The sequence below is a fragment of the Chenopodium album genome, chromosome 23 (assembly GCF_948465745.1).
Source record: "Chenopodium album chromosome 23, dcCheAlbu1.1, whole genome shotgun sequence".
NCBI classification, from domain to species: Eukaryota; Viridiplantae; Streptophyta; class Magnoliopsida; order Caryophyllales; family Amaranthaceae; genus Chenopodium; species Chenopodium album.
The window spans coordinates 36,738,772-36,760,600 of record NC_137856.1 but is presented as its reverse complement, the minus strand read 5'-3'; the positions used below and the strand labels follow the sequence as shown (position 1 = coordinate 36,760,600).

Below are 21,829 nucleotides of genomic sequence, written 5' to 3'. Positions count from 1 at the left end.
TGGTCATATATGGTTCCAAACGGCACTATATGACCCTAAAATGTATCCCATAGTATCTCAAGACTTATCGACACCGGGTCCCAAAACCTCCAAATTGCTCAAAAAGTGTGGATAATAGCCTTCAATTTTGGAAATTTTTGACTTTTTTGGCCCGAAAATAAAAATTGCTGAGATGGTTACCATGGACCCTAATAACCTTCGGGAGTCTAATTGGATGGGTGGAACCACCCAATTTGCCTTTAAACGGTCAATTTACCCATTTATAACTTGCACCGATTTCATAAACTCGAGCTTACCACGGACATTTATGACAACATATAATGGTCGTATATGGTTCCAAACGGCATTATATGACCCTGAGATGTATCCCATAGTATCTCAAGACTTTTCGACACCGGGTTCCGAAACTTTCAAAATTGTTCAAAAAGTGTGGATAGTAGCCTTCAATTTTGGAAATTTTTGACTTTTTTTTGCCAGGAAATAAAAATTTCGAGATGTTTACCATGGACCCTAATAGCCTTCGGGAGTCCAATTGAGTAGGTAGACCCATCCAATTGACTTTTAAGCATCTAATTTACCCATTTTTGTACACGCCTTTTGTATTAGCTATAAGCTTTCACGGGTCCTTTACATAGCCAAATAATGGTGATATATGGGTCAAAACAATATTATATAACCCTGGGATGCATCCCGTAGTGTTCCGTGGATTTCCGACACCGGGTCCCGACACCTCCTAATATGCTCCGATTTCGTGTATAAGCCTTCATATTTGGCTTCTGTATATCATTTTTTCGCTCGGCAAGATTATCCATCCAAGTATTTCCACGTGTTCCCAAAGAGTCTTGGGAGTTATAAATAGTTCCCAGAACCATCTCATTTATCCTTAATCATAATACCTTAAGGCAAAGTCGACATACTCTCAAATGACAAAAATATCTCCAAGTATGCCTTGTCCTTGGGTGCACATATCTTGTGCACATGCCATACACCTCCTTGCACCATCCAACATCCCAACACTTAGGCTTTGTGACTTGTCTTAATCCCGTACTTAGTATTTTACAACATAACCACTAATCCCGTTTTCCAAAATATAGGTGTTTTTAAGGAATAGGGTTGGGGGAGGGACGAATCGAAGCGATATATGGCTAAGGAATAGGGTTGGGGGAGGGACGAATCGAAGCGATATATGGTTGAATCTGGTGGACTGTGGTAGCAAGACCACTGTGCCACTTACAATACCCTATTTAAGTCATTTGCAAAGGATTCAACCTGCCTACTTCTGAAAACATGTCGATGAAGTGTAAAATGGGTGACTGTGTTTGTATGGCAGCAAGTTATGGAGTAATAGACACAATACACAATCAACTTATTTATCCAAGTTCTTTTTACAGCTGTGAACACCATAAAAAATAAAATTTAAACAATAGTCCTAGTTCTTTTTTGCAAAGTGCAATGAAAATTCACGCCGTCTTGCCAAACAGCCTTTCAGGTTAAATATAAGTCACGGCTGAGTATATATAACAAGTGAAGCAATCAGATATTACAAGAATGTATGATACAGAAAATGAGCAAAAAGATCCTATACATTGTTCCAACAATCCAACGGGATCAGATTACCAGTTAAAGCTAAGGTACTCAAAATGCAGGTTCTTCGCAGCACTACAGGAACAAATCCTTGCAACATCATGTCTCATACCCCTAGGTCCTGAAGCCATGACTCCGACATCCTGTCCTTTGGATTCCGACAATATCTCTGCAAAACAACCACCAAATTAAATCATTAAACTTTCATACAAACTGCTCCAAAAGAAACCACAACACAATATGAAGCACAACAGGAAAAAGTGTAGTTAATTCGGTCAGTACTTTTGAGATCAGGCCTTCCTCCGTAGTGCACTTTTGTAGCTTGAACAAGAGACTGATATGGAAGACTCTCCAGTTCCCTATCCCCACCAAGGCCACCATATAACCAAGATCCAGGAGAAGTTACAGGTGTTGGTACTTCAACGTTCATGATCTGCTTAGCTTCTGCTGTGATTTTTCTCTTTTGCAACAGAAAGACAACACTGCTGATGAGAATAATGCAGATACACATCAAAAAGAGATCCCATAGGACCCAAATAGTGAAATTGTATTGGCGGTTTGTTCCTTGATCAATAGGGTAGATATGATATTGAGTCACCAAAGCCAGAAGAACAAGAAACAGGATGAATGAGGATACAATAATGAAGCATAGGTGGAGCCATCCATTGGGGCCCAAAACAGAGGTGATGGGCAAATCTGATGGGTTAGGCTTGAACCATTTGGTCTGGACGAGCTTTTGGCTATCTGATTCAGGGGGCTGGTAATCTCTAGTTACGTATGCATGAATTTCAAGTTGGATTTTTGAGAGATCTTCTACAGTGTTCCCAGCAGGAAGCAAAAGATCGAGCATGGTGAGCTCAGCTGCATGCTTGAAGGCACAAATGAGCTGAACTCGAGGGACTTGTCCTTTCTGGATATTAGATTGATATATCATCTCACGAATTATGGGTATAAATGGGGTTATCCCACTGCCTCCACTGATCAACACAAGCGATTCATGCCTGGAAACAGGGAAGAGAAATAGTTGAGAAATCACATTAATAATACCCCCAACACTTTAAAAAATTATAGTCGGTGGCAATGTAAAGGTGAAATGTACACAATCTCACTCCGAGGTAAACACATTGGCTGTTTACAATTTTACAATAGAAAGATGCACAAATAGTTAATAGTTAAAGAAACCATTTTCCATAATACCCAAAGTCAAATTATAATAAATCTTTTGGGTCTACTGCAGGAATAAATACAATTTCTAAGCACATCTGAACATGTTGGTGAGATTTTATACACTTGGACATAGAGTTAGTAAAGCTAACCTTCACTAAACTTAAACTATGCTTAAAATTATTGTGTCCAGGCTGACAGTTGCAGCCTGTTATACTAAATAGGTAAGCTTGATTAGCCAAAATTAGTTAATATTAATAATATCATCTTGTTTGCTTGCTCTACTTGGTAATGACTAAGGTAAGACTGCCTAATTCAGATTTCCTGAACCCACATAAGAGTGTGTTTGGATTCAAGGAAATGGAGGGAAAGTAAGGGAAGGGAAATGGAGGGAGGGAGTTTCTTTCATTTGGATAAAAAATTAGGGAGGAAGGGAATTGGAGGAAAGAGAAATGGAGGGACTAAATTCTAAGAAAATGGTCCCTCCAACAATGGAGAGATTTGGAAGGAAAACTCATCCTTCTTCCTTCCCCTTCCTTTCCTTTCCCTCCCCTTCACCTCCCTCCCTTTCTTTTCCTTCCCTTAGCATTACCCAAACAAACTGTAAGTGACAAGGTGATAGGTGAGGTTCTTGCACTCCAACAGTGTTGTGTTCCTTAGTTCGATACAAATTTGAAGCTATTTTCCCATAGGTCTTTTTGAAACACTTTGTTTTCTGGTCTGAATCAGAAACTCATAAGTTTGCATACACCGGATTTATGAAATGAATCAGCTTGAATTTTAGCAATACTCTCTCACTAAACAGAATAGGTGATAATCACAGTGGAAATCACCAATTAGAACCTAACCAACATTCAAGAGGTTGGGACTATCCCTAGCCAACATTTTAGAGGTTGGAGCTCTACAAAAGTACAAAATATCTCCATCTTAACAATATTTAACATCCTGATATCTCCCTAATTAGCTCCAACTCTAACAAACTAACTGGCTTCCTTTTCAAGCTTCTTGTCAATCTATTTATTATGCAACAACCTAAATTACCCATTCCCCTAATATCTTTTAATAACAATATAACAGCAATTGATCTTGTAGTAAAGTTGTGCAAACATTTTATTATATAGATAAATGGAAAATCAAAAAGACCATGCAAATTAAGAATCTGACAAGTTTGTGCCATACTTTAAAAAGTTGGTCGATGCAGGTCCGTATGGTCCTTCAACAGACACTTCAAGCCTGTCTAAAGAAGATGATGAAAGCTCTTTGTATAGCTTGGTTGTCCAACTCCCTCCACTTTTGAAGACAATGCTGAGCTTATCAGGCTCCATGTTATCATTTGAGGTCACAGTAAAAGGGTGCCACTGTAACTTAGAAATTTTGGGCACATTTACAAATAAATTACTAGTGACATTGTATCGCACTCCTGAAAAGAGGAAAAAAGGGAAGTAATTAACCAAATTCTCTCTAAAAGCTTACTAAGAAGAGCTCATTCACACATGTTAGACAAATTACGATAAGTCTGATTACCTGGACTCTTGGAAAAGGTCAATTCAACAGTCCCACCAGGAAGAATCCGAGCTAAAATCAGCCGGGCACAAGAGCGTGATTGTAGGAACCTTAGGTATCGATCGAGTGTGAAGAGGAATATCCCAGGAACAATCTGCATAGTCCAGGCAACCCCTATGTGTATAACATAAAAGAAGGTTGCCAGAGTATAGAGTTGGTGTGTGTAAAAGAAGACTTCAAATGTCCTCCTCCTAGTGTAAGCAAAACTTGTCACCCACATTACTATCAAAAACACCCATGCCATTTCTCCTGCTATGTTCGACACATAGTCTCTGGTCCATTCTAGCATCTGCAAGATAAAAATATTTTATTACTACACACAGCTGAAATGTAACAGACAATTTGATATATGCTAGAATTACCATCAGGAAGAACAAAGACTGTTTGACTAGGAAAAAAGCTTTCAAAGTGAGTTTTATTATATACGAAATTACATTCTAAGAACACCAGTTATCGAACTTCATTTCTCTTTGTTTGGTCCTTGATAGAAAGTTAGAAAAGAAAGAAGGGAGATGGAGGGGAAGAAAGGAGGAAGGTAAGGGATGAGCAGGAAGATGAAACACCCCTTCCATATAAGGAAGTTACATTCCACCCCTTGAGTAAAGTAAATCCCCCACTTAACAAACCAAAACGGAGAAGATTGGTTTTCTTGGAAAAAGCTCGTCCTTTTGACCAAACACAGCCTTATAATTTTATACAGAAACACAATTTAGTCACCACAATTCTACAAAAGATGGAGACAATAATACGACGAGGAAAATATACAATCACGTGCACAAATACCTCAGACATTTGGTTAACCATAGCCCAGTAGATGATGAAGCCAATGCTGTGTAGTGCAGAAGTTATCATGACTACTTGCCCAATCCATACATGATATTTGATGCTTGACTCAAATGTGAGACCAACTAGAGGTAAAATTGAAGATAATCGAGTTACAGGAAAGAAGACAAAGGCCCAGGCAATATTTGATGCATAACCAATTCGCAATGACGCACTTCGAAACTGCAACTGCCACCTGTGGAAACATTTAATAATATTTAAAAGATAAACTTTTCAGTTTCTTAGCAATGCAACAAGAATATCCCTCTTCTATATTGAATCACTCTAGGCCTCTAGCAAACCAGGATGCTTTTTTTTTTTTTTTTTTTTTTTGTGTGTGTGTGGGGGGGGGGGGGGGGAGGTAGGGGGGGAGGGGAGCGTAATATTGGATGAACAGTAGATTCAAATCCAGCAGCCAGAAGTTCAGTACCGTAGAAAGCAACAGAAATGTGGACAACTGCAGTAATGCCTATCAAAATAGCATCAAGAAAGCCTAACAGCAGATAGAGAGCCAATAATAAAATAATAGGAAGGAATTATAAGGTAATAACTATATGTATGTAACCTTTCATATGAACTATTCCACCGAGAAACATAGGGGGCTTCAAGTAAGTGATCAAACCATGCAGATGTTATATCAGAATTCAGAGCATTGTTTATGCCAATGATTACCAAAGTTTTATGAATAAGTTTTATTCTTCATTTCTCGATATTCTGTTTATGTTCAACAGCCACAACACTACCAAAGTTTATGCAATTTTGATTTTTTTATATTTAAGTCCTGCAGTAGCACTTTTGTTTAGTGAAAGATAACTACAGCATATAAATTGTGCACATATATTCATGTTGAGGAGATTGGAGTTTTTGAAGGAAGATACGAAGTTCTACTTACGGTTTTTGATTCTCTTGGCCACTCATCATGAATGGATGCTTGACACTGACATAAAAGTAGTTGCCAAATTGCCAACTAACAAGTGCAAAACCCATAATTAAAAAGATGAGCTCCATTGATGTGACAACCCCTAGAGGTCCCAGTACAAGCAGTGGGCGTCTCAAGGAAGTGAGATGCTGCTGAGTTGAAGACCTGCAACAAAATTATCACAAAGCATACAAGACTAAATAATTTGAAAGTAAAGAGCCAAAACTAATTATAACTCATCAGGATTGTTGATATTATGCGTCAATAAGCAGGTAGTAAATATATTAAAAGATATGCTATGCGAAACAAAAAATGGAGAGAGAACCTTTTTGAGGAGGCCTCCGTTTTGTTTCTAATATGAAGATAGATGCACCCAAGGACCGATATTAACATCATGGGAAACGTAAGCAGGAAAAGATACATTCCTGAAAATTTTAAAGGCAATGTGATTATTTACTGATAACCTGAACCCAACACCCCAAAAGGGTAAGAAAAGAAAAGGAGGATAAAAAAAGGAAGAAGTAATTCATTTATGGAAAAGAGAGAATGGAAACCTTGCCCCCCAATGTAAGATGGATTGAACATCTTTGATAACTTGGGAGTTGAATCATATTTAAAGAATTCCATGGGCAACACAATCCACACCACCATCCACCCAAGGAACAACAGAAGACATATTAACTTCAGCAACATAAGGCTGTTCATTTTCTTTTAGAAATTCAGAAGATTGATAATCAGATGGAAATGCTGACTTCGAAGGTCGTACATATTTATAACAATAGTGAACCAGTTAAAAATCTAGCAGATCTTGATGATAACTGAAATGGCATGTTTCATGCAGCTTTAGACCTAAAAGCATAAGGTAACAGATAATAATTGAAATAAAAGTTTCTAATTTTGACAAGTAATTGTATAAAAAATTATTTAATTGTATAAAGTCAAAAGGTTAAAACCTAAATGAAAGCTCCCATCTGAAAGAAGAAAACAAGCAGTTAAAAGTTAAAATAAGGGAGTATAATGTGGATGTGCTATGGTACGAAACTGCTAGTATCTGGATCACACGATGTCAGACCCAGCTTTAGCAAAATTTATATTGGGTTGTAGGTAGTGATTGTCAATGTTTTTATTGTTTATTACTTTGTGTAGACTGGCAAGAAATTATATATCATGATGAATAACGTAATTGTATCTATGGGAATCTCAACTAATTACAACTTCCAATAGTTAATACAGTTGACTAGTTTCTCTGGTGCAAGTGCAAATGTACTACACAGATATAGTAACGTACTACAGTACTACATAACTACATATAGCACAATCCTGGATGATTTTACAGAAAACTATACTCTATCTTTCCTTAGAAAATGACCCAGTAATGAATTTCCCAGATCCAGATTCCCTTATAAGATGACTTGATATTAGGAGCTTAACTAGTTAATCCTTTTAAATCATTGAAGCATATATACTGACTAAGTCCAACCATTTGAAATTTGTAAATTATCAGTTGACTTATAAGAAAAACTTATCAGAAGTTTAAGGCCAGCACTATTATAATTATTTGTCAATATCAGTTATGAGTCTTATGACAATATGAGAGCGAGCACAAATATGTCTATAAAATCACTAGACTCAATATAAAACGTAGTAAATGAACAATATTTGATACCAAATAAGCTCAGAAAACCATACCCAAAATAAGTCACAAAAAACGGATGACCTAATGATCAAGTTTGAAATGCTAACAAAGAAATATATCATAATTTCTTCCTTCTGTATTATGTAGCACGTCAAAACTAGAAATTTTTACAGTGCCTCCTGTGAATATTATTTATAGAACATATAACTAACATTTAGAACAATTGATAGATCATACTCAGGATCAGACTTCCAATTTTGACCAATCCTTCCCTGAAAAGTTTTTAGTGAGAGCTCAATCTTCTTTGAGATGGAATGCTTCACAATCCCTGCCACATGTATTAGAAAAAACAACACAGCTCGAGCCGCAAAATTAAATTCCTTCTGACAAAATAATCAATTGAAAATATACATATATTTTAAAATACTTGCAACCAAGCTCCTTGGCACACAATTAAAAAATAAAAAAATAAAAAACTTTAAAAGGGGGATAGAGGGTGAATGGAAAAATGAAATAAGTAATTTATAACCCAACCCAACCCTCTTACAGGTGTATGAGGTATTCCAATCAATTTGTCCATTTACCTTTATTTATTTTCTCATTCTTATATTGCGTGTTAAGGAGTTAGGTTGCAAAGTTGCAAGTTTTTCAAAATGAAAGAAATCTATAAGTATTCAAAATAAACTAATAATAAGGAAAGAAGCTCACCTTCTACCATGGAAAACTAACCTATAGAGGACAAGTTCTTGAATTGTTAGTTTGCTACAAATGCCAATACCTACAAGTTTTTTTTTAAGAGGGTGGGGTGGTCTTTGTCAAAGGCAGATGATTTTGATTCCATGTTAACTTTGCAGGATATTCAACATCAATATCATCAGATGACAATCAGCTATTCAAGCAATTTTTAGATTTGTGAACTTAAATGTGCTTAAGGACCGTCAATCCAGCACCAATAGCAACAAAATTTGCAATAGATATGCCATAAATGCCAAGAAAGATCAAACAATCCCACCTTTTGGCTTTGGTCATTCCTAAAGCTTTAGTAGGGCCTCCAATATTTGCATTGGAAGCCAAAATTAACAGCTTCCAGTAAAAGTGAAATACCTTCCCTAGACCTAGAATGATGGCCATATTAACAGTACTTGGTGCGATGCTAATAACACTCCACATATTTCCACTTGCACCAATCACAACGAAGAACACCTATTATTGCATTAAAAATATAGGTCAATTCTGAAATGTTCAAATCAATATATTCAATTATATACAAGCACCACAAATAAGAACTAAGTCTTTCCATAATCAAAACAAGCCCAATATGGAAAGCAATGTACATGAACAGAAAAAATGCAGATGAACAAATCGTGTTAAGCTTAATTTTGACAAATTTATTTAGTAAGCCAATATGGATACTACACCAACTTTTGTGACCCCAGGAAACCATCTACATTCACTTCAATTTTGGAAAAAAAAAAAAAAAACTCAGTAGTCCAAAAGTGTGGAACTGTGGATTATAGTTTATAACCTTCAATTTTGGACAGTTTTTTAAAGGAAAGAGGTTCAAGTGTTTCCCAAGAACCTCACAAGACTCCGAGAGGCCATTTGAGTGGTTGAAACCATCCATTATGCCTTTAATACCAATTTAGCCGGTTACGTACACGTCTCCCTTCATTGACTAAGGCAACCATAGGACTTTATGTAACCAATTGGTGGCCTTATATGGCTCTTAACAATAATATGATTTGACCCCGAGATCCATTCCTTAACATTCACTTGAACTTTCAACATCGGGTCCCAAAATCTACGAAAATGGTCTGATTTTGTGTGAAGATTAATTTTGGACCCAACAAGGTTATGCATTTATGATTTTTCAACATCGGGTCCCAAATTAATTTATCCACCTTTTTTCTTACACTCGTCCATTTTTTACCCACTCTCTCCCTTTATCCATCATTTACTTAATTAAACACACTCGCTACATCTACATTCTCTTTCCAATTTCCTTAATTTGTGTGCAAACCGCAAATATAAAGAACATTAAGAAACGAAAGTAGTATTTTGATATACATGCAGTCGGAATTTGATCTCAAGTCTTAAATTAAACTAAGTCAACCTCTACAAATCTACAATATCCGCATTTCAATGTACGGAGTATTATTATACTCAATTTAGGATAACCAAAATCAGCAACGCAATATTTAATGTCAACTTCAAATAAATCTTAATTAAAAAATACAGTAATAATTATCAAATCATTGAAAAGTGTAAAACAGAATCAATTACCAAAAACTGAAAGCTCCAGTCGAAAGAAGAACAGACCATAAACCCCAGTGATCATCTGTCGAAATGATAGGGTAATTGAATTAAAATTGCAATTTAATACTAAAAAAAAAGCGCCTAATTTCAAATTGTAGTTAAGAAATTACCACCATAAGAAGAGGAAGAAGGTGCAACAATGTCGGAAGTATGAAATTGAAGTTTAGACGATGAGAGAATTGAGGTATGGAGGTTGAGTGTTGGTTTTGGAGGTTTGAGGAGAGAGAAAATGTGGTGACTGACGCCATTAATTTGGTGATGTGCTGATATCGGAGAGTCGACGGCCTTTCTCTTCTACAGAGAAAATGGGACAAATATTTAGGAACGGAGATACCTTTACGGCGTTTCTCTTCTGTACCTTTTATTAGAGTCTCATTTCTTACATTTATTAGTTTATTACCCACATACGTAGTATTATAAAGAAAAATGGAACTCGTTTGACCTTTCATTATTTCCTCTAACCAATTTTTATAGTTCGACGAATTGAAATTTGGAATTTTTTTTTGGGAAAGGGAAATTTGGTTAAAATAAGTTTTAATTTGGGGTACAATAAATGAAGGTTAAATTTTAATTTGAGCTAAAATAAATTAAGGTCGGCAAATATGTTGAGGAGAAACCTCTTCAAAAAGGAAAGTTGTTTTTGCAGAAAGCAAATGACATAACGAATATATGGTTCTAGGTAGGGTTATACAAAACTCCAAACTGATTTGAAACTGATTGGAATGGAAACCGAATTCATGAACATTGATGGACTAAAATTCGAATTGACATTTTAAACTCCTACTTGGCTAAAATCAGGTCAACCAACCCAGACCGAGTTAAACTTAAAATGCAAGTTGTTAATTGAAATTTATAAAATTGCAAGTAATTAGGTCAGCTCATATACACAGGTAGTACAATTTTTTTATTTATTTTATTTTATTTTATTTTTTTTTTATTTTTTTTATTTTTTTTTTTGAAGAAATACATAGTAGTACAAGTTGTTAGTAATTATATTTAACAAAAAAAATTAAGTTTTTATTTATGCTGAAGAGCCGGAGTTTCGGAGTGATGCTTTGATGAAATGAATTACAATGCCATTTTGTTGAAGTAGTCAAGCCTAAGAAGGCATGTTCCTTGCATTACCTATTAAGTCAATTTTAATGCGACGGCCTCTTCAACAGACTGATATTATATATAGCATGATGACTGTTATCTTTGTTCTCAAGCCTACAATACTTTAGCATACTAGTTCTTGTACTCTTGCTTGCGCATAGTAGACTGGTAGCTTATTGCAACGTTGAACGGTAGTTAATTACTCTTGAACTTCGAAATGGCCGGTGTTACCACAGTCGTCTTGGTGGTGCTGCTGGCAAATACAATTGGGGCCTTTGCAAATGATCCTGACATGCTTCAAGATGTTTGTGTTGCCGATCCTACATCAGGTACATTCCAAGTGAAAAGTTTGCACATTTCTATGTCAACTCATTTTTAAGTACTCTCAGTCTCTCACTTATGTCAACCCATTCTTGTCAACTTTACAGGAATTATGGTGAATGGGTTCCCTTGCAAAAATATTAGCATGATAACTGCAGAAGACTTCTTCTTCACTGGAATTTCTAAACCGGGCCAGATCGCCAACAACATCCTTGGTTCAAAAGTCACTGGGGCAAATGTTATGGACATCCCCGGCCTCAACACCTTGGGAGTGTCAATGGCTCGAGTTGACTTTGCTCCCTACGGTCTAAACCCACCTCATATACATCCTCGTGCCACTGAGATGATCTACATTCTTCAGGGTGAACTGTACGTTGGTTTCATTACTACCAACAATAAGCTTGTTTCCAAGATTGTTAAGGCTGGTGAAGTATTTGTATTCCCAAGAGGCTTGGCTCACTTCCAGAAAAATACGTCCAAATATCCAACCGCTGTTTTAGCTGCCTTCAACAGCCAGCTACCAGGCACTCAGCAGTTTGCAGCTGCTCTCTTTACTTCTAAAGATCCTGTGCCCAAAGATGTGTTAGCTCAGACATTTAACATTGACGAACATGAAGTTGAGATGATCAGAGCTGGCCTTACTCAATAATTGTTTAGAATTGCGATAAGATATCTTTCATTTTTCTGTGATTGTGCCTTAAGTTTTCCATTGTTTAGACTATTGTTCATCATTGGTGTGTAATAACAGAGTAATTCTGCTTGATATTATTCTATGTTATCTGACAAAGAAAATTATTGGAGGTGGAGTATTATTTCTTGTACGTCCTTAAGATTTTCTAAAAGCAAAACTCTAGCTGACTGCATTCTGCTGAGGTACTTGTTCGCTATACAAAATAAAAGTTGCAAGACTTACAACCACCAATTATATCTGACCGAGAATCTGCGGAACTTGTTCACATGAGTCGGAGAACCATAGTACCAAATCCGTAACCAAGGAAAGTTGCTATGGAAATACCGAAAATTCCAGCAAGAATACCAGGAACTACCATGGAATGCCACCCTTTTGCAGTTGCCATTCCACAGGCTGTCGTAGGACCCCCAACATTGGCATTTGAAGCTATTAGCAATAGCTTCAGGTCAAAGCCAAAAAGTTTGCCCAATCCAAGAATCAGACCAAGATGGACAGAAATTTGGACAAGGCAAAACAGGAATATACTTGGTGCAGTGTTAATGACACTCCAAACGTTCCCACTCGCCCCCACCACAGTGAAGAATACCTGTGTCAAAAACAATGACAAAATAGATGTCAGTAGATGAATAACTGGAATCAGTGAGCATCAGAAGTGTTGGACCAAAACCTTTACCATCCTAGGACAGATATTTCATTCAAGGTGTTCTTTTATTAATTAATTAGGTAATTGAGGAGAACAGGTACCTCAACATGGTGCCTACTGCCTAGTCAAATCACAGAAGAGCTAGCATGAAAAACAGAAATCACAGGCAGAAAGACTCAGTACTACACTACATAACCAACATGGGTATAATATGTTGCTAAGGTACTAGCACTTTCTTTCTTCAAAGTCCAGGATGGCTACGTTTTGGAGGTCCCAGAAAGAGCATACATGAAGAAAACAGTATCACATTCAACATATTCAATAAAATCAGAAACATAGTACCTGCATCAAAACCACAGCCATAACTTCCCCAGAAGGCGCTAACTGATTAAATTGTTTTGGGAACACAGTTGCCAAGAGGACCACAATTGCCGTTATTGCAGGAAGCATACCACCCTGAATTCCGTAATATTTGGTAAGAAAACTTCCAGCTTTGCATATTAGAAAAGACACTGCTATGGCAATTGCAGACTGTAAAACAGGGAGCTTGTCACCAGAGCCAGAGCTCATGTCCGTCACGCTATCTGTTCAGAGAGAAACTCGCTTAAAAGGAAAGTTTTGGTAGCAACTATACATTATAATGATCTTCAAGACAGCAATATATATAAGAAATAAGATGCTGCTCTGCCCTCATTCAAGAAAATGAAAGGAAAACCATAACTGAAAAATATTAATTTATAACCTCATAAAGGAAGAAATGAAGAGCATCACAAGGTCCACAATAAAAGCATCTCAATTTTATTGAGAAAAAATGGTAGATGTTATAAAACATACCACCAGTTGATGTTTCAGCTTCTGGAGGCACTCTGGATGCTATTGCAAACAGTGTGGCAAAATATACTGCACATAGAACATTATCTGCGGCTAGTCCAGCAGTTAGCACTGATGGAGAGATCTCCAAAGCTTCCGCAATGGCAACATAATTGACAGCTGCACCCATTACAAACAAGGTTATTTGAACTAAAATTCTCAGCTTTTAGACAAAAAATCTGCCAAATTAATTAATTACATTATTTTCACAAGAAGAAACTCATGATAGAAAGGTGAAGAATGCAAACTATCCAGAAAACTGACTGTAACGAACAAGAAAAGTTAAATGAACATTGAGAAATATAAAATTTCAGTCTTCGAAAGATAAAACCAGTTTACTTGTGCAGATCATGTAAGCCTTTTAATCCAACCAAAAAACTCAGCACTAAAGTACGAGGAATAGTAAGCCCTTAGTTGAATGATACAAAGTATACCAACACATCATTTGCAAGTGGAACTTGTCCAAGCTAACAAACATATATCAAAGAAACAGCAACAAAACACCAGTAAAGTAGCAAGTACATTACCTCCGCCAATATGTCTACCCATGAGAGCAGCAGCTATCTTCCATGCATCTCCACCAAGTGACCGCATTGGCACCAAAAAGAATGCTACAACAGTTCCAACAGTGGTGGCAACTACAGATAAGGAAACAATTAGCATAATAAAAATAAATAAATAAATAAAAAACAATATCCAACTACTGATTACTAATAAGAAGTATAATCTATAAGAAAAAGAAGACAAACACATAAATACATAATTATAAGAAAACTCCACAGCAATTGGATAAAAAGATAACATATTCTAACTCTTGGTGGTTTCTAAATATCTAATCATTTGTCTGAATGCACCAGTGCATGCCATTAAAGGAAAATTGTGGAGAATTAAATCCGTGATTATCCTCTTTTCCAAGATCTTGAACTCATGTTGGAAGGAGATGTTCATGAAAAGTCTTACTTAAACTACTTCTCTGTATGAAATCAACTCGGCCCAATAATAAAACATAAATAGCCATGAAGTAGTAATATACTAACTTGTGAAAGGAACATTTCATTATATGTTGACAGCATTCTCAAACTTATTACTTACTGCAGCATCCTTCTGGATGCAGCAACCTAGTTCCATCTCCCATTAACTTTTTGTCTTTGCTCTTCTAAGAGCTTCTACCATGTCCATCTCAATTTTTTGTCTTTGCTCTTCTAAGAGCTTCTAACATGTCCTCATTCCTGGACATCTCAATTTTTAGCTGCAATGCATTCGCATTTAGCCAGAAGAGTTCGTTGATAGAAGCAGACATGTCCATTCAAAGAAATTTAGCACCAATTAACAAATTTCAGGCAACCAGTAGACCACCTGACTACTGGGTCCTGAAGTGGTTGTACAAAAAGGGTGTGCTTAAGGTTCAGGGGTGCCAAATGCCCCACTTTACTACGGGACTGACTGAACATTTCAAAATCTGAACATGACTACATAGTCTACATCATAAAAAGACCAACTAAATGTCAAGGATCCACATATATTGGATTGCTATTACACATTAAATACATGATCTAAAGAATGCTACCTGATCCAATCAAGAATGCCAAGAGCAATTTCCCGGTTGATTTGATCACACTACGTATATCTGCTCTATATAACAGCAACGGGACAGCCAAAGGAAGCAGAAACTCCATGACGACTGAATATGCTTTTGCTTCAGAAGCAATAATCCCCAAGTTACTTGCTGCAAGCCCAACTAGTGTAGCAACTAACGGACCACTCAGGGCACTCCCTATCTTAGTCTTCTCTGACCTGCAACCATAAATTAACAATACCGCAAATGTATCATCAACACTAACAACAAATATACTCAATACTCTACTCAAGATTTCCAATGGCACCCATCGCCGAGACACTGCTCAGATGGAAATTACTCATTTCGTGTACAACTTTTCCTGATTAAAATGACCACCACACCTTTTTGACAAATACTTATGTTGGGATGCTGGATGTTCCAATTTTTCTCACTATTGCACATTTTATGGTTAGGATTTTGGAAGTTATAGAAACACCTACTTCAACATATATTACCATGTTTATCTCAGAGATAAACTTGAATTTTTCCTTCAACATATGTAATATCAACTTTCGCAAACTTAACCTAAATATTTGAAATTCAGTAATATCACACTATCATACTTCTCCATACTACTAAGCACAAAATCTGATTTCACAATCAAAGAAAAAATAGAATTCAATCTACAATTAGAAAAACTCAAATATACAGCACCAAATTAGGAAAGAGAGAAAACAAACCAGAGACCGAAAGCGGCGGAGGCGAAGAGAGCAGTCCAGGTGCCCCATGAATCGGTCGGAGATATGATCGGCGACGACAACGACGATTTCACAGTGGTCAACGGTTTGACCGACCTAAATTTCTTCGAAACTGCTGGGAATCTTAGCTTGTGATGATTGAGAATGAGGTTATTGCCGAGGAATTCGGAGTTTGATGTCGACGAGTAGCTCTGTAAGTGTGGATTTTGATGCCGGAAACTCGCCGCCGGCGATAAGTAGTGTGATTTCTGCGGCGGTAAACGTACCGCCGATGGGAAAGGTAACGGCATTGCCGGCGGAAGGTCGGCAGAGAGTGGCGGTGGAAGAGTGGTAGTCTAGTCTACAGCTTGGCAAAGAGATTGGAACTCCTGATTCCCGTATTTTCAAGTGCTCTACTTTGACTTTTTGCACTATTTACGTAACTGATGTGTATTTTCGTAAATGACAAGCGCGTTGAAACACTAAGGGCTATGGTAACATTCAAGCAAATTATGTAAACATTAAGGTATTAGTGATTTAGTGAGATGCTTATGGTTTATGTAAATATGTGTATATTGAATCGCAAAGCCAAACAAATTAAGCGACTATATTTACCAGCTCATGATATGGCTTGTTAAACAGATCTCTTGATTCTAAGGAAATCGCAGAAGCTGAGAAAACAGAAAAACTAGCTCATTTTGAATTGGTCGTCTACTTAATTACTTGTATTATTCATATCAATCGCCTCTAGTGGTCAATATTCTACTCCGTAACAATCTCAAGGAGTCGTGATCTTTTGGAAGCTTCAAAATTTCATATCTGTAGCATAACTTTCATGACAGCTGATTTCTAACATTAGAAAATCTCTTCCCTCTGGCAGCTATATGTTGCATAATTCATTAGCTCGACAAACAAATGCAAGTAATAATCTACCAAAACAATTTCTATAACTTACTCCTAATTTACAGAGAAACAGCAAGGTGCAGAAACAGTCAGGCTGTTATAGTAACCAACAGAGCACACAGGCGCAAATGTGCTATCATCGCTTTAACTCATGAATCATTGCGGCACGTTATAGATTGTTAAAGAGCTAGGATGAATAGTGCTCAACCTGCTTCTGCTTTTTTGCTTTACCGCCATCGTCTTCCAGCACCTTCAACTTATTCTTTATTGCGGCAATTTTTGCACTTCGACTCATTTGTCCAGAAGAACTGCCTGAATGGGTTGATCTGCTCACAACTCCAGCAACCTTAGATGAACTTTCCACCGATTCAGCAGCAGATTTCTCGTTAGCAAGGCGTACAACCAAAGGGCGTCCACAAGCCAACCTCCCATGCATCTTCTCCTTGGCTAGTCTAGCTTCCTGCATGCTCACTTCAATGAAGAACATAAGAAATTGTTTTTGATTCATCTTCTTAGCAGACCAACAATTAGAAAAGGAAATTACAAAGACAGGCTTCAGTATATAAGCAGCTTACCTCTTTCGTGCTATACTGGACAAAAGCAAAGCCACGTGGTTCTCCTCGTTTTGGTCCCCGCGTATGCAACAAGAAGTCCTCAGATTCTATCTTCCCAAACGGAGAAAACATCTTGAGCAGAGTAGCCCTTCATTGAGAAAAACCGTGTCACAAGGGCAGAAAATGAAAGGAACTTTCAAACTTCGATGCATAATACTTACTCAGAAATTCTATGATCAATATTACCAACGTAAATTCTTCTGTCAGACGTCTCGTTACTCGTACCATTTAAATCCTGTGCATAAAAACACCCAAAATTTTACAAAGAAGATTGATTTCAGAATAATGCTTTGGTCATTATAACCAAGTAAATGTATACAATCAAAAAAGGCACTTGAGAGCCAAGTATTTGTCAATGTATCCAATCAAATATAACAGAACCGCTTCAAAAGCAGCAGTCCAAGAAATTTAAGCTACATTGGACCACCAAATCTTACTTAGATTAAAATAAATGAAATGTACCCCGCCAAAGACTTATTCCTGATAACATGTATTGACATTAATAACAGTTTCACATCAAGTTCCAAGTACTGGAGTATGGGTATGGCTCTATTACCTAACGAACCATATTTGCAGTGATGGTTTTTAAAAAAAAATGATACTCCAATACGCTGACTATATATACACTTGTATTATTTACCATTTTATCTATCAAGACAATTTTTAAATCCAAAGTCAAATGAATCTGAAACATGTATTAGATATCATGCTGATAAAATGATACTCCAATACGCTGACTAAATGTATTGATAACAACGTAATATGACCTCTCACCAATTCTCCATCCCCCAAACGATCTAAGTTGCTATTTTGATATATTTAGGGGAAAAAAATTACGAAGTTTGTAAACAAAGGCTCCCCTGTTTCATTAATATCTGCTGTAGCTACATTCTTGGCAGTTGACAATCACTATCCTAATACAAGAAATAAAAATCTTAATCAAAGTAGTAAGTTAGTAATATAACTCCCTCAAGAATGGAGGTAATATATGGAATTTTTAAGTGACTTATAGGGAAACAGCAGTAGGTTCCCAAGTGTCTAGACTCTACAACAAAGGATGGAGGTAATATATGAAATTCTTAAATGACTTATAGAAAAATAGCAGTTGGTTCTCAAGTGTCTAGGCTCTACAACAGAATTACTAAATTAAACACTCTCTTACAAGAAGACAGTAACAGAGTACATGTCTTTAGATCACGAAAAAGGGAACAAGAAAAGTGCATTGGCATCAATAACAGCATTCGACCTCACATCAGTTTTAAAGTGTCCAATTAGCCACTCTCTATAAGATTTGGGGCCACTAAGCTTTACAGCTAGGAGTTGTGTGGTATATGCATGCAAACTATTCACATATAGGCAAGGCTATAAGATATCTTGCATTTACAACATGATAATGCATTACCATAATCTTGGACATGGAATTTGATGCCAATCAAGCAATGGTACCCACAAAGTCAGCAGCTAATATGAACCAGAGCATCACAATCTCTCTTCAACTGCATTCACATATATCAAAAATCCTAATTAATTCACAAAAGAGTTTACTTCAAATAAGTTAACTTTGTATGAAGAAAATATCAATTTAAATTTAATACAAAAAAAAAAATGGTTGTGAAAGACTGAAAGGTAAGTTGATGTATCAAGTAATTCAATCCTTGTTAAAACTCTCACAAGAAGCTGTCAACAGAAACAGTTTTACTACTAAATACCATGCATTGCATCGAAACAATTCCGTTTTTTTACTCAATCACACAAGTTGACAGTACCCTATTTTCCACCCATTATTGCAAATCTACAACTATAGTTAACTATTAAATAAGTCTGCACTTAAATTGCAAAGGAATGAACTCTTAGATAATAGCATAAGGGAAGTTGGAGAAGATATGCAGAACACCTATGATAACTGACAAGTGACAACAAATCCAAGGAATCACATTCATATACTTCGTATTAAACACAACACCACCGGTGTTGTTTGGTAGGATGCAAACAATACCCAAGAAATCCCCAAAATTCTCTAGAAGCCTAATGTCCTAGTGTCTAACTAAATCTTCATGGTGCAAGGTAAGCAACTCCACTAACCTAGGTGAAGATGGAATTTCTTATTATATATATGACTTCTAATCCTTTGCTTTTGTCATTGAAAGAACTCAGCACTTGGGTAGTGCCCATTTTGGACAATAAAGAAAATCTTAAATTTAATTCCGCCAACCAAATAACCACCCAACTTCCAATCCACAGACATCCTTATACCCCATTGCCATTTCAGATATCAGTCTTTACCTTTGAACCTAATCCATAAATCCATAGAACACACCATCACTATTTGGATGTTCACCTTGACCTCGACCTCGACCTCGACACAAGTCATGCCAATTGTTTCAACTCCTCATAATACCAAACCTGCTCCAAGCCTACTTCTAAAGCATTTAAGTAACTACAAGTATTAAGGACAAGACTTTCCACTAATTTAGCTATTTACAAGAAGTCCTGTGAGTTGGCACATCCATAAAATGCCAAATCTAACACAAATGTTATAGTTCTAATCCGACGTTCGAGCAAACAAATACTTAATGTGACGTGAGTTCGTGATAGTTCATTCAACATAATTGAAACTTACAAAGTTACAAGGAAAAAAAAAACTACAACCATACACCTAATTACCAATGCTATTTGATGACAAGATGTGTTCTTTTGCCATACCCATAAAAACTAACATATGTAAAGTCAATTTTGTAAGAATAACTCATTCAATTACATATGAATGATTGCATACAACAAAATCAACAAACCCAAAACAAAAAAACAAAAAAACAAAAAAAAAAAAAAATCAATTTAAAAAATTACAAAACCCTAAAAACAAAAAAAATCAATACTTATAAATTAAAAACGAATCTAAACATAAAACTGGCAACGCAAAAATCACATATATTCTTAAATTCATTCAACAAAAGCCAAAAAAAAACGCTATTTCAGTTAAAGAAGTATGAGACGAAGAAAGCAAATATACCTTGATAAATTAGTTCCAGATTAATGGATTGTAGCTAACGATGTGATGGTGGTAAGGATCAACCGACCGAGTACGATGATTCAAGGGTTTGAAGCGCCGACGATTTTTGCGTGTGTCGCTCGGTCTGTGTCTCAAACTTTGGGTTCAAAGTTGAATTTGGAATTTGACATGTACTCCGTAATACGAGTACTTAGGCTTGGCACTGGGTGATTCTGATTCGTGATTGTTTGGGTTGATCCACGACGGGGTGGGAAAATTAGGCCCGGTACGACCTTACAAGAAAAAGTTCGTGATACAGCTCGTGCCTGCCTAAGGGTATGTTCAATTCAGCAAATACTTCAAAAATAATTACTTTGTAGATTAGATGGTTAATTTGCGTTTTATTTATCAGGTCAAAGTTTAGTTAAATCTAGATGTCAAGTCAGATCAGGTGAGCTAAAAATAACCTAAGTTGTTTTTGGTGTTTAGAGAGCTATAAGGGCGGGGATGAGAATCGATCCCAGTATCTTCTGCAATCAGGAGAGAAGCTCTAACCACTTGAGCTATCCCTCACTCTCAAAAATAACCTAAGTTGTGGTTTTAAGATTGATCAACATAGCAGCATTATATTACATTTGTTCCACGAGCATGATTTTAAGTACAGTTCTTGTCTAGATTTGCTCAAATGAATAGTTGGTCGCATGGCCTAACATAATCCAATGTCAAGCCCATTAAGTACATAATGGTTTTTTAAGTTATCATGCGGAGGAGTTAGGTTATGTTCGGGTAGTTTATTTTGATTTATTTTAAGTATAACAAGCTCAATAAGTGAAGACAATAAGTTTAAACAAATTAATTAAATTCGTATAAGTTCAAGTACTTTTTTTTTCAAATAAATAACACAATTTTAGACGAAAACTAAATTTCAATCGCAGAACATGAGCTTAATATTAAAATATTTGTCTTCACACACACACAAAAATAAATAAATAAATAAAATAAAATAAAACCTTTTGTTCATAATGGTACAATTGAGGCTTGATAGTCTAGCCAAGTCGATTGGATTTAAAACAATAAATAAATAAAAAATTATTAACTTGTAAAATTTGTAATTATTGATTAATAAGAAGGTGTTTGTTCACAAATTTCGCATGTAAGTATTACTCTACTTAACTACTTCCAATCTCAATTCACTTTTATTGATTTTTTATTTAAGATTTCCTAATTTACATGTCTCGTTTTCTATGTTAAAGTAATTTTGTCTCCCTGGCTTTTTCTCTTAAACTTGAAATCACATTTGTCCACCCATTCTTTTTCCAATTTTATTTATTTATTTGCTTTTATTCACGGGAAATGAGTGTTTGTTTAATAAAATTACAAATTCTAATGGCATCCCACATTCTT

General features: G+C 36.2%; 4 protein-coding genes across 5 annotated transcripts; 1 reads left to right on the top strand and 3 right to left on the bottom strand.

Moving 5' to 3' along the window:
• Nucleotides 1–1,453: 1,453 nt before the first annotated feature.
• LOC145608656 (ferric reduction oxidase 4-like) lies at nucleotides 1,454–10,505 on the bottom strand. Its single transcript, XM_081664265.1, has 10 exons — nucleotides 10,115–10,505; nucleotides 9,972–10,026; nucleotides 6,607–8,891; nucleotides 6,378–6,477; nucleotides 6,026–6,217; nucleotides 5,095–5,329; nucleotides 4,273–4,600; nucleotides 3,928–4,168; nucleotides 1,867–2,585; nucleotides 1,454–1,753 (listed from the first exon to the last, which is right to left on the bottom strand). The coding sequence occupies exons 3-10, from the start codon at nucleotides 6,755–6,757 to the stop codon at nucleotides 1,614–1,616; spliced, it is 2,106 nt and encodes a 701-aa protein (XP_081520391.1). The 5' UTR covers nucleotides 6,758–8,891; nucleotides 9,972–10,026; nucleotides 10,115–10,505; the 3' UTR covers nucleotides 1,454–1,613.
• Nucleotides 10,506–11,316: 811 nt separating this feature from the next.
• On the top strand, nucleotides 11,317–12,167 carry LOC145607695 (germin-like protein subfamily 2 member 4). Its single transcript, XM_081663286.1, has 2 exons — nucleotides 11,317–11,428; nucleotides 11,528–12,167. The coding sequence occupies exons 1-2, from the start codon at nucleotides 11,317–11,319 to the stop codon at nucleotides 12,067–12,069; spliced, it is 654 nt and encodes a 217-aa protein (XP_081519412.1). The 3' UTR covers nucleotides 12,070–12,167.
• Nucleotides 11,319–16,427, bottom strand: LOC145607693 (uncharacterized). Of its 2 annotated transcripts, XM_081663285.1 has the most exons (7): nucleotides 15,923–16,427; nucleotides 15,192–15,418; nucleotides 14,152–14,262; nucleotides 13,589–13,744; nucleotides 13,097–13,338; nucleotides 12,334–12,697; nucleotides 11,319–11,986 (listed from the first exon to the last, which is right to left on the bottom strand). In XM_081663285.1, exons 1-6 carry the CDS (start codon nucleotides 16,228–16,230, stop codon nucleotides 12,374–12,376), a joined length of 1,368 nt encoding a protein of 455 aa, XP_081519411.1. In that variant the 5' UTR covers nucleotides 16,231–16,427; the 3' UTR covers nucleotides 11,319–11,986; nucleotides 12,334–12,373. The 2 variants fall into 2 exon arrangements, with proteins under 2 accessions (XP_081519411.1, XP_081519410.1); XM_081663284.1 differs by lacking the exon at nucleotides 11,319–11,986 and having other exon boundaries at nucleotides 12,196–12,697; nucleotides 15,923–16,426.
• A 276-nt stretch (nucleotides 16,428–16,703) lies between these two features.
• On the bottom strand, nucleotides 16,704–20,683 carry LOC145608898 (uncharacterized). The gene is made up of 5 exons (XM_081664483.1): nucleotides 20,447–20,683; nucleotides 18,839–18,932; nucleotides 17,598–17,671; nucleotides 17,398–17,524; nucleotides 16,704–17,282 (listed from the first exon to the last, which is right to left on the bottom strand). The coding sequence occupies exons 2-5, from the start codon at nucleotides 18,851–18,853 to the stop codon at nucleotides 17,010–17,012; spliced, it is 489 nt and encodes a 162-aa protein (XP_081520609.1). The 5' UTR covers nucleotides 18,854–18,932; nucleotides 20,447–20,683; the 3' UTR covers nucleotides 16,704–17,009.
• Nucleotides 20,684–21,829: the final 1,146 nt, after the last annotated feature.

Coding starts and splice junctions, on each gene's coding strand:
- LOC145608656 (XM_081664265.1), bottom strand. CDS start 6,757: ATGAACAGCCTTATGTTGCTGAAGTTAATATGTCTTCTGTTGTTCCTT. Junction 6,478..6,606: donor ATCTTACATTGGGGGGCAAG/GTTTCCATTCTC, acceptor TAAAATTTTCAG/GAATGTATCTTTTCCTGCTT. Junction 1,754..1,866: donor AGGAAGGCCTGATCTCAAAA/GTACTGACCGAA, acceptor GTTGTTTTGCAG/AGATATTGTCGGAATCCAAA.
- LOC145607695 (XM_081663286.1), top strand. CDS start 11,317: ATGGCCGGTGTTACCACAGTCGTCTTGGTGGTGCTGCTGGCAAATACA. Junction 11,429..11,527: donor TGTTGCCGATCCTACATCAG/GTACATTCCAAG, acceptor TCAACTTTACAG/GAATTATGGTGAATGGGTTC.
- LOC145607693 (XM_081663285.1), bottom strand. CDS start 16,230: ATGCCGTTACCTTTCCCATCGGCGGTACGTTTACCGCCGCAGAAATCA. Junction 15,419..15,922: donor TCCGCCGCTTTCGGTCTCTG/GTTTGTTTTCTC, acceptor TTATGGTTGCAG/GTCAGAGAAGACTAAGATAG. Junction 13,339..13,588: donor AGCTGAAACATCAACTGGTG/GTATGTTTTATA, acceptor CTCTCTGAACAG/ATAGCGTGACGGACATGAGC.
- LOC145608898 (XM_081664483.1), bottom strand. Junction 17,525..17,597: donor ATTGATCATAGAATTTCTGA/GTAAGTATTATG, acceptor TTCTCAATGAAG/GGCTACTCTGCTCAAGATGT. Junction 17,283..17,397: donor TCCAGTATAGCACGAAAGAG/GTAAGCTGCTTA, acceptor GTGAGCATGCAG/GAAGCTAGACTAGCCAAGGA.